The sequence below is a fragment of the Setaria viridis genome, chromosome 1, assembly GCF_005286985.2.
Source record: "Setaria viridis chromosome 1, Setaria_viridis_v4.0, whole genome shotgun sequence".
NCBI classification, from domain to species: domain Eukaryota; kingdom Viridiplantae; phylum Streptophyta; class Magnoliopsida; order Poales; family Poaceae; genus Setaria; species Setaria viridis.
The window spans coordinates 35,871,203-35,881,876 of NC_048263.2; the positions used below are offsets into that span (position 1 = coordinate 35,871,203).

The 10,674-nt window shown below is 49.1% G+C and overlaps 2 protein-coding genes across 2 annotated transcripts; one reads left to right on the top strand and one right to left on the bottom strand.

Moving 5' to 3' along the window:
- Positions 1-4,294: 4,294 nt before the first annotated feature.
- On the top strand, positions 4,295-7,915 carry LOC117835849 (ADP,ATP carrier protein 2, mitochondrial). The gene is made up of 4 exons (XM_034715165.2): positions 4,295-4,453; positions 5,951-6,468; positions 6,770-7,141; positions 7,251-7,915. The coding sequence occupies exons 2-4, from the start codon at positions 5,971-5,973 to the stop codon at positions 7,545-7,547; spliced, it is 1,167 nt and encodes a 388-aa protein (XP_034571056.1). The 5' UTR covers positions 4,295-4,453; positions 5,951-5,970; the 3' UTR covers positions 7,548-7,915.
- Positions 7,916-9,266: 1,351 nt separating this feature from the next.
- Positions 9,267-10,412, bottom strand: LOC117856310 (transcription termination factor MTERF8, chloroplastic). Its single transcript, XM_034738706.1, has one exon. The coding sequence runs from the start codon at positions 10,410-10,412 to the stop codon at positions 9,267-9,269; it is 1,146 nt and encodes a 381-aa protein (XP_034594597.1).
- Positions 10,413-10,674: the final 262 nt, after the last annotated feature.

The window sequence follows — 10,674 nt, forward strand, 5'->3', positions numbered from 1 at the left end:
TTCGGCCCCTCCTTCTATGCCGTGGCTTGGGACACGGTATGTCCCACGGTGATGGCGCTTGCGCAGGCGTTCCAGGAGGGGACGGCTGAGCTCGAGCGTATCAACCGTGCCTATGTTGTCATGATACCGAAGCATGCGGCAGCGATGTCGCCGGGCGACTACAGGCCGATCTGCTTGCAAAATTGCTCCCTCAAGATCGTCTCCAAAATGATGACTTCACGGCTCCAGTGTCAGATCTCCAAGCTGGTTGACCCGGATCAAACAGGCTTCATCAAGGGGCGTTCGATCTCTGAAAGCTTCATCTATGCAACTGAGTTGGTCCAGTGCTGTCATAGACGACGACTGCCTATTGTGGTCCTGAAGCTGGACTTCGCAAAAGCATTTGATTTAGTCGATTGGCGCTGCCTGGCTACCGTTCTCGCGGCTCGGGGGTTCCCTGCGCAATGGACTGCGTGGACTCTCTCGTTGCTGCACAGCTCCAAACTCGCGGTACTGATGAATGGGGTGCCTGGGCCTTGGTTTCCCTGCAAACGCGGTCTTCGGCAGGGTGATCCGCTGTCTCCTTACCTGTTCCTGCTCGTTTCAAATGTGCTCCAGCAAATGATCAAGCAAGATCGCAGAATACTCCACCCGGCCAGCTCTGACCATCCATGCCCGGTGTTACAGTATGCGGACGACACATTGATCCTCCTGCAGGCCGACCAGGATAGTGTGGTGGCTCTGAAGCAAGTGCTGGACCTCTTCTCTGATCTCACTGGGCTGCACATAAACTTTAGCAAAAGCACCATGGTTCCTATGAACGTCGACATACATCAGGTAACTGCCTTGCAGCAAGTCCTTGGCTGTCAGCTCGGCTCTTTCCCTCAATCTTACTTGGGGCTCCCCTTATCAAATGAGAAGCTCAAACTCTCGGCCTTCACCCCTCTGATTGCCCGGGCAGACCGACAGCTCAGTGGATGGCGCGCCTGCCTCCTCAACTCCGCAGGGCGAGCTGTGCTGATAAACAGCGTCATGGATAGCCAGTTGACGTATGCAATGTCCGTTCTCCTCCCTCCCCCTGGAGTGGTGGATGCTTCAAACCGTCGACGACGAAGTTTTCTTTGGGCTGGAGAGGATACGGTCAGTGGTGCTCACTGCCTTGTCGCCTGGGGGCCTGCCAGCCGAAAAAGCAAGGGGGGCTAGGCATCAAAGAGCTTGGCGCGAAGAACCAAAGTTTGTTGTTGAAGCTTCTACACCGCATCTTCCGGCCGGGGGAGTCCTCCTGGGCGCGGTGGGTACGCGAGAGGATTAATCTAGCCTCGCTACAAGGATCCCTGGAAGGGGTCCATTGGGCAGCTCTGGGCAGCATGCTGCCGCTATACCGTGCTGTCACGAGCTCTGAAGTTGTCAATGGCGAGAGCACGAGCTTCTGGCAGGACAGATGGCTATCGGTTGGCCGGCTGGCTGCACTATATCCTGCTTTGTACTCCCACACTACACAACCGGAAGCCTCGGTGTCGCAAGTCATTACCGACGGGATCCACAGGCACCTGATGCCCAGGCTGACCCATGCGGCTGCTGCTGAATTAGACGACCTGAACCTCAAGATTGGCCATATTGCCTTGGGCAGTGCCAAAGACCAACGGCATAGCACTTTGCCCCCCCCAATGCGCACTTCCAGTCTGGTGCTGCCTACAATAAGATCATGGAAGCAACCGGGCCTCCTACCTGCACCTTTGCCAAATTTGTTTGGTCCAACCGAGCACCCCCTCGCGTGCAGTTCTTCGCCTGGCTGATGGTTCAGGAACGGATCAGCTGCCATGCAAATCTCGTCAAGAAGCACATCCTCGCTGACCCGGCGTGTGCGCTGTGTGGCCAGCCAGAAGATTGCGACCATCTGATCCTTCACTGCCGCTTTGCTGCTCAAGTCTGGTTGGCGCTTCCCGCCGACACAACTGGAGTTTCGGTTCGCTGTCTGTGGAATATCCCCCGCCCCACGACGGTGCCGAGCCGCTACTACTCCAGTTTCATCCTTCTCGTCTGTTGGTTGCTATGGAAATCCCGTAATGAGCTTGTTTTCCAGAACATTACCCCGTCGGTCGGGCGCTTCTGGCTTGCATGCCGCGACGAAGCCCGGCTATGGAGCCACCGGCTAAAGGTCGAGGATCGTCGGATAGCGGATGCCTGGTGTCTACTTTTTAGTTCAATGTAAACTAATGTAATTCTCCATCCCTCCCCCGCCTCGTTTTATTGCTTAAGATCTAATGTACTTGCATTTGGCCACCCTTCGGCCCCTATAATGAAATCAGGTGGGGCACTCCCCCCGTTGACCCCTCAAAAAAAAATTGTTTCTAGACTAGGTTCGAAAAACTTAATTTCACTGATCAAGGCCAGCCCTGTAACAAATGTTGGCGGGCTAAAACCCAGCATACTTCTTGAACCGAGCCCGGTTTTAAACGCGCATGTAGTTGGATTGTAGGAAAGCCAGATGGATATTTAAAAGCCCCTAGCTTTACAAATTTTCTTTTTATTTCGAAAGAAATTCTGCTTTATACCTACACTATCTCGAGATTATTGCCACCAGGATATTCGTACAGGCCTGCCCCTCACCGCATCAGCGGGAACAACTTCGGTGCTTTGTGACGATACATGACCTCCTCGTTGACCTAAAAAAAAATACAAATGCGTGGACCATTCCAATTCGATGTTTCCTACTTCCCATGCAGTCACTTTCATATTTGAACTTTCCGCGACGAGATAAATAAAGAACCCTCCTTTATTCCCCCATCAGCCACCCCCTCCACAAATCCAAATCGCGCGTTCTTCCGCACCGGCTATCCAACTTGGAAAAGCTACGATTTCTCTGTTGCCCTTGCCCCTTTACAATCGAGAACGGACGGTCGAGACTTCGGCCTAAAATCGAAAAGAATTCACCAATAAACAACCGTATGATTGAGCAACCAATATTGTTTCCAGTCCCTATCAAAATCACGAGTGCTAGGGCCTGTTTGGTTAATGGGATTAAAGTTTCTATCATATCGAATGTTTAAATACTAACTAGGAGTATTAAATATAAGTTAGGGGTGTTTGGGAACACCGTGCTAAACTTTGGCACCTGTCACATCGGATGTTTGATACTAATTAGGAGTATTAAATATAGTCTAATTACAAAACTAATTACATAGATGGAGTCTAATTCGCGAGACAAATATATTAAGGCTAATTAATCCATCATTAGCAAATGGTTACTGTAGCACCACATTATCAAATCATGGACTAATTAGGCTTAATAGATTCGTCTCGCGAATTAGACTCCATCTATGCAATTAGTTTTGTAATTAGCTCATGTTTAGTCCTCCTAATTAGCATCCGAACATCTGATGTGACCCTGCTAAAGTTTAGTATCTCGTATCCACCCCTTACTTAGAAAATCAATTGCATAAATGAAGGCTAATTTGTAAGACGAATCTATTAAGCCTAATTAGTCCATGACTTGACCATGTGATGCTACAGTAAATATGTGCTAAGCATGGATTAATTAGGATTAATAAATTCGTCTCGCGAATTAGTCACAGCTTATGCAATTAGTTTTATAATTAGTTCACGTTTAGTCCTTCTGTATCAAACATCCTCCGAACTAAAAATTCCAAACACCCCATAAAAAATCAAAAATAGAAGAAATACATGCATCCAGCCTAGTTGCTGACCATCCATCCATCCCATCCCCAAAAGGCCGCAACCAACCTGCACGTTTCGCACACCCCCAGCCCATGTTCCGTGCCGCCCTTTCACACTCCGCCCCCGCCCGCCTTCCCCCAAACTTCCCTCGCGCCGGACCCGATCTGACCAACCAACCCCACATGGCGGCGCGCATCCACCGTCCATCCAGCCCCAAACAAACCCTAGCCCCTCGATCCGCCGTCCAATGCCCCATTTCGCACCAACCACGTCCGCACCCCTCGCGCGCCCCCCGCTGGCCTCGCGCCGGACCCGATCTGACCAACCAACCCCACATGGCGGCGCGCATCCACCGTCCATCCAGCCCCAAACAAACCCTAGCCCCTCGATCCGCCGTCCAATGCCCCATTTCGCACCAACCACGTCCGCACCCCTCGCGCGCCCCCCGCTGGCCGATCCCGCCGCGCGGTCTTCGGCGCGCCGCAGCGGATCCCGCGTGGCGGAGCGAATCAAAAAACCCGGCATGGAACGGAACGGCCCCGGTGTGGCCCACCGCGTGGGCGGGGCGCGCGGATCCACCGGCCCCGCCCGATCGGACGGCCAGGGCGCGCGGGAGGCCCCACGCGGAGGGAGGGGGGTGTACGCGACTGTGGGGCGACGCTGCGGTGGCGGCGCGGCGGAGATAAAAGGGCACGCCCCGAGAAGGCCTCGCTCCCCCTCCCAACTCGACGCGCCTCTGAAAGATCGGAGCCGCCGCCCAGTCTGCCCTCCCTCCCCCCGCCTCCGGTGCCGAAGGGTGAGAGTCTCTCCTTCGCGTCCCCGCCTCCCGTCCTCTGCTCCCGATTTAGCCTCGTGCTCTCTCGCTCCTATTTGTGGCGATCCGTGCCAGAGTGGTGTTATATATAGATCTGCTCGTTCGGTTGTCCCCTAGATCCATTTTCTCCGTTTGTTTTCGCTTGGGAATTGTTCGTGTGGTGGTCTCGGCCTCTGGGGTTCGTCCAGATCGGTGCTTCCTGCATCTGGTAAGGACTGAGAGGCTCACCTGCTGGTCGGTTCATCTGTGCTTCAGATCTACCTTGTTTCTTCGTAGATGTGTGCATCGCGGGGTTCTCATGTACTAGCTGGCTCGGAATCTTGAGATCTCCGTGGAATCTTTAGATCGCGAGGTTATTGGTTGGTCAGCCGGGGAAGTGGGACAGGGCGAAGAAAAATATGGCGCTATTTTGACTGTTATTTCGTGATAGTGACGGTGGCGCGTCAGATCCGGCTATGCTGTTTGCACCCGATGGCGATCTGACGGCGGCCACCCGTCTCAATAATATCGGTTTAAATGTGAAATTTTTTAGACTTGATCTACCAATCATGTGAAAACGATCTTTGTTAGCAATCTCCCGGCCGTAGATCTGTTATCAGTTCTGTCTTGCGTACATAATAGCTGTCGTATTCCATGAACACCTTTTTGTGCAGTTTATTTAGTAGGGATATGGGTTTGACTTATGCTTCAAGCTGTTGAAACCAGTTGTATCTAAATGCCCAGTCTCCGTGAACAACTTGTATTTTGTTACTATGTAACCTTAGATCTTTCTGTATTCAAGGTCTTTATTGGTACTGCAAACAGCCACCCCCTGTTTAGGGTTCATCTGTTTTTAAACTACGACTGGAGCAGTCTCCAAACTGTTGATGCTATGATGTTTTTCAGTGCCTATCATAGTTTGGTTTGGAGATCAGGATATTCTGCATTAATACAGGGTTCCTTCGTTCTTAACTAGAGCAGGCTCCTGATGCTATGATGTTTTCAATGCTTATTGTAGTTAGGTTTGGAGATCAGGATAGCATTTGTTATACGGCTTGGAGGAATTTGTTACAGTCCAGAACTGTTAGCATGCTGTATCTTACTGTCTGTAATTTTAGTTGCTTGGTTCCTTTGTATGCATCTGTTTTACTGCCTGATAATTGTTTGTTAGACTTAGGAAACATAAGTTCATCTATGTTTTATCTCTACATTGTGCTCTGAATATGCTAATTAACATGATGGTAGCAGATGTTTAATTTTAAGAGTAATTGCTTGGTTGATTTAAAATTCTGTTTGTGTTTGAAGGGCCTCCACTTTGTCAACGTATGTTTTGGAACTTAAAAAAATATTGCACCTACTGTAATCTGTTGAAATGTTTGTGCAGTAGCTATGCTAGAAACCTTCAGATCTTTTCTTCATCAGTCAAATGTAGGTGATCCTATTCTGTTTCTGCTGCTGTGCACTTTCCTAACATATCTGCTTGTTGATGTTATGGTGCAGGAAATTGTTTTGAGGTGGTGATGGCGGACCAGGTCAACCAACCAACTGTCCTTCATAAGCTCGGTGGCCAGTTCCACCTGAGCTCCAGCTTCTCAGAAGGTGTACGGGCCCGTAACATCTGCCCTTCTGTCTCGTCTTATGAGAGGAGATTTCCCACAAGGAACTACATGACCCAGAGCCTTTGGGGCCCTTCAATGTCTGTCAGTGGTGGCATCAATGTCCCAGCGGTGTCATCCTCTCCGCTTTTTGCTAATGCTCCAGCTGAGAAAGGAGGCAAAAACTTCATGGTTGATTTCCTCATGGGTGGTGTTTCAGCTGCTGTTTCAAAGACTGCTGCTGCTCCCATTGAGCGTGTCAAGCTGCTTATTCAGAACCAGGATGAGATGATCAAGGCTGGTAGGCTGTCTGAGCCATACAAGGGTATTGGTGACTGCTTCAAACGTACCATCAAGGATGAGGGTTTCTCCTCCTTGTGGAGGGGTAACACTGCTAACGTTATCCGCTACTTCCCTACTCAGGTAGCCCTCGCCTTTCTTCACTTTCCTTATGCATGGTAGCAGAGTTTTATTTTATTTTCCGTTGTTAGCTGTTGTATACCGAACATATGTTTGTTCGGTACTCCTGTGATTACTATCTTTTTTATAGCATCCCTTTTTTGTCCTAAGGTTGTTTTAGAAACCAGACCCTTTTTCTCTAGCTGTGTATAAAGTTAGAAACTAGATCTGGTTCCTTGATAATCCAATTATTTTGTTTTCTGTTTTGTTGGTGGGTAAGTTTTATTTATATTCTTACCTTAACATTTGTTTTTCTTTGTCCTAGGCATTGAACTTTGCATTCAAGGACTACTTCAAGAGGCTGTTCAACTTCAAGAAGGACAAGGATGGTTACTGGAAGTGGTTTGCTGGCAACCTTGCCTCTGGTGGTGCTGCTGGTGCGTCCTCCCTGTTTTTTGTGTACTCCCTGGACTATGCGAGGACAAGGCTGGCCAATGACGCAAAGGCAGCCAAGGGAGGAGGTGATAGGCAATTCAATGGTCTTGTGGATGTCTACCGCAAGACTCTAAAGTCCGATGGTATTGCTGGGCTTTACCGTGGGTTCAACATCTCTTGTGTTGGAATCATTGTGTACCGTGGTCTGTACTTCGGGCTGTACGATTCTATCAAGCCAGTTGTCCTTACCGGCAATCTCCAGGTTTGGTCTACTGCCATTCTGTTTCTCTTTAGCTCAGTTGCTTGGGGTATGAGCGCCCTAAGCTGTGTTTTTAGTGATACGAGAGTAAGTTTGTTTTTGTTCTTTGCAGGACAATTTCTTTGCCAGCTTTGCCCTGGGTTGGCTGATCACCAACGGCGCTGGTCTTGCATCTTACCCCATTGACACTGTCCGCAGAAGGATGATGATGACGTCTGGTGAGGCTGTCAAGTACAAGAGCTCCATGGATGCCTTCCAGCAGATCCTGAAGAAGGAGGGCCCTAAGTCATTGTTCAAGGGGGCTGGTGCCAACATCCTCCGTGCCATTGCTGGTGCTGGTGTGCTTTCTGGCTATGACCAGCTTCAGATCCTCTTCTTCGGGAAGAAGTACGGCTCGGGCGGTGCTTAAATGAAGAAAAATGATGACGAACAAGAGCAGTTTGTTCCCGGTCCTGCCCAATCAGGATCTGGTGAAGTTTTTGCCTTTCATATCCAAAAGTAATAATTCATGTAGAGGGAGGATTCTTCCAACATTCGTTTTGGGTGGAGGCTTCGATCTCCAAACAGTATCTTAACTATCCTAGACGGTGGCATCGGTCCCCGGAAACATTTGTCGTCATAGGTTGAGTCGAGTCTGCCCAACTTTTATCAGTCGGGCAATTTTCCTTCATACATTATTACCTTCGATCAAGTATCGGATGAGAGTCAAGTTGCTGCGGTTAATTGTTTTCTTACATGTTGCCATGCTTTATGTCATCAATGATCTGGTTGAGCTCATTTGTCTTATTTGTTTCGTCTCATATGAAAGCTTCATGTGGTGCTTTCCCATGTTCTGATTTGGTTAATTTGGACCTGCATTTGAAGATACCTAGTGCAGCATAGTAAGCTTGGGAAACTTTAGCTCAAACTTGTTCGTGCTGTAGAAGAAGCTCCATAATAAACACATGAGATGCGTCAAGATCCTCCTTTTAGATGCTCTACTCGTTTAACTTATGATGTACATTGCTATTCTAGCTATTTTCTAGAGAGAAGCGGGATCCAAGATCAAACCTTGCTATTCTAGCTGTTACCTAGAGAGGAAGTGAGGAACTGAATCTTAGATCAAACCCGAGGATTAAGAAATAGGAGTTTGGAACCAGATGTAAAGCGGTCTACTGCAGCAGAGGCAACAAAAAACTTTCCAGTTTCTCTGTGATCCTGAGTTCTTATATAGAACACAAAACAGCACAAAGTTGTAGCATTCCTTGTAGTAAACGGGACCATTTTGCCTACAAATCTACAACCTAAACATTCAAGAAACTGAGACTTCGGAGTGTTTATGGACCGAACCAATGCCTAGAGTGTTTAAGGACCGAACCAATGCCGTGATGCACAAATGTGAAGGTGAGTATAATTTCATGCCTTTTAACTTACAAATGAAGAGCCATGTTGAATTGGAAACTAAGGAGCCAATAGTTTTCACCGTAAATCTAACACTGAATTATCAGTTTCTGCAGCAATACTAGCAGCAAACCATATCTGAGGAATTCAGGAGCCCATACAAACAAAGGCAGACAAGTAGCTGCATAAAAAGTTTCAAACAAGCATGCATCTTGGGAATTCATATATAAAACTATGCTGTACGAGATGGCAACCATCCTCTTCTGTGGCTCCTGAACAAGAAACCGAACAGAAATATAGTTTCATTTCGTTATTATAGTGAAACCATAAGTTGGGACAGTAACGAAACCAGTGGACATGTAACCAAAATGACAATGAGCCAGCCAGCCTTTATCACTTAATCAATCGTATACATACTAATACTACTTATCAGCAATACATCAGCCAAATCTAAACATTCTCTGATTATCAAATAAGTTAGTGCATGAGAACTAGACTGGGAGGGAATCCTTCATCCAAGCAAGCTGCAGAGGAACCAGTAAGCTGTGTTAAGCAGGAAGAAGACAAGCAGCCAAGAGATCTTCTGAATGCGGTGATGTAACCAAGGTAGCAGCTTAATCACAGCATGATTTTAATCAGAACAGTATAAGTCCAATCTGAAGGGAGCATGACTTAACATGAAAACATAGCAGATGTCAGCTTGGGAGACAGAATGGGCACTCAACATCTCTGTTTAAAGTTCTCTCTGTTAGATTTCAGGAGGAAGTTGCCCAGCACATGCAGCGGCATAATGAACTGGCAGCATTGGAACAATTTCCTTGTAACGTTCAATGAACCTTACAGCAAATTTCTGCTCAGTTGAACAAACCACATTGTAGAAGTCAATATCATCTTTTACCAGTCCTTTCGCCCTCAGAACCTTTAGGACATAATGCCGGGGCATCATCCGCCTCTCCATGCTATGACTCAACACTGCTGGCCTATGCACAATGTACTTGGCCTCCAGACCAACCTCCATCTTCAGGAACGCCACTGTACGGGTCAGATTGACCTCTGATAATTTTAGAGTGGTAGGCATCTTGCCAACTGCAATGCGGAGCTCAGTCTCAGAGCATCCAAGAGCTTTCATCAAGAAATCCAACTTTGCGCCGACTCTCTGAGGGTTGATGCTGTAGGTGGTTGCTAAGGCGAACTTGAACATGGCTGAGTTACACGGCACGCCAAGCTTCTTGTGAGCACACTCCACAATTCCCTTGATACCCTCTGGCTTCAACATGAACATCCTAGGGACGAGTAAGAAGAGCTTGGCAATACCATCATTAGTTAAGCCGCATTTCAGCAGAAAAGCAATGTTGGGCTTGACCTCACGCTCGACATTATGACCCAGGAGGTGTGGGTTCATCTTGAGTACTGGGTGCACCTTGTCGTATGAGCCCAGCAAAGAGATGTAGAATGCAAGACGGGGGATCCTGATGTGACTCTGCAAGGCATTGGGCGCGACGGCGATAAAGCGGGAGATCTGCGTACGGGAGAGGCCGATGTCACGGAGCTGGGCGAGTCGGGGGGTTAGGGTTTTGTCCACCCTAGCGCAGAGGATCCGTGGGTCCCTGGAGATTGCAGCGGCGATGTCGGCTTTGGCGAGGCCGATGTCGGCGAAGAAAGCGAGGACGGCCTCTGGGTTGGATGGGGATTTGAGGTGGACGAGGTACCTGGAGGATCTGAGGGCTTGCACCGGCGTAAGGCCGCAGGTGGTGATGAGGAATTCCTCGGGAACAAAGTGAGCGTGGGGTGCGGTGGCGGTGGAGAGGTGGAGGAGGCGGTTGAGCAAGGAATCGGGAGGGAGAGGAGAGGCCGCGCGGCCAGCGGAGAGGAGGTGGCTTCGGAGGCGCAGCATCGCAGCTCCGGCGACAGCGGCGCGCGTGTGCTGACGCTTACAGTCAAGACCCGGCTATTCTCGGTTGGGGTTTCCTTAGTGGGCCGGTCGAGTTGAGTTCATGGCTGCGCCGACTGGGTGGGCTTGATGGGGTGGCCCATGGGGGTGTCATCGGCGCCGGAGCCACTAGGCCCAGCTTCACAATCGGATCCTGATTCACCCGGCCCATATAAGGAGTTGGGTCGCGAACATTATGAACGGGGTAACCTTTGCCGTGCATCAA

Excerpts from the sequence above, each read along its gene's own strand:
- LOC117835849 (XM_034715165.2), top strand. The coding sequence starts at position 5,971 with ATGGCGGACCAGGTCAACCAACCAACTGTCCTTCATAAGCTCGGTGGC. Across the intron at positions 6,469-6,769 it reads TCCGCTACTTCCCTACTCAG|GCATTGAACTTTGCATTCAA; the intron begins GTAGCCCTCGCC and ends TCTTTGTCCTAG. Across the intron at positions 7,142-7,250 it reads TCCTTACCGGCAATCTCCAG|GACAATTTCTTTGCCAGCTT; the intron begins GTTTGGTCTACT and ends TGTTCTTTGCAG.
- LOC117856310 (XM_034738706.1), bottom strand. The coding sequence starts at position 10,412 with ATGCTGCGCCTCCGAAGCCACCTCCTCTCCGCTGGCCGCGCGGCCTCT.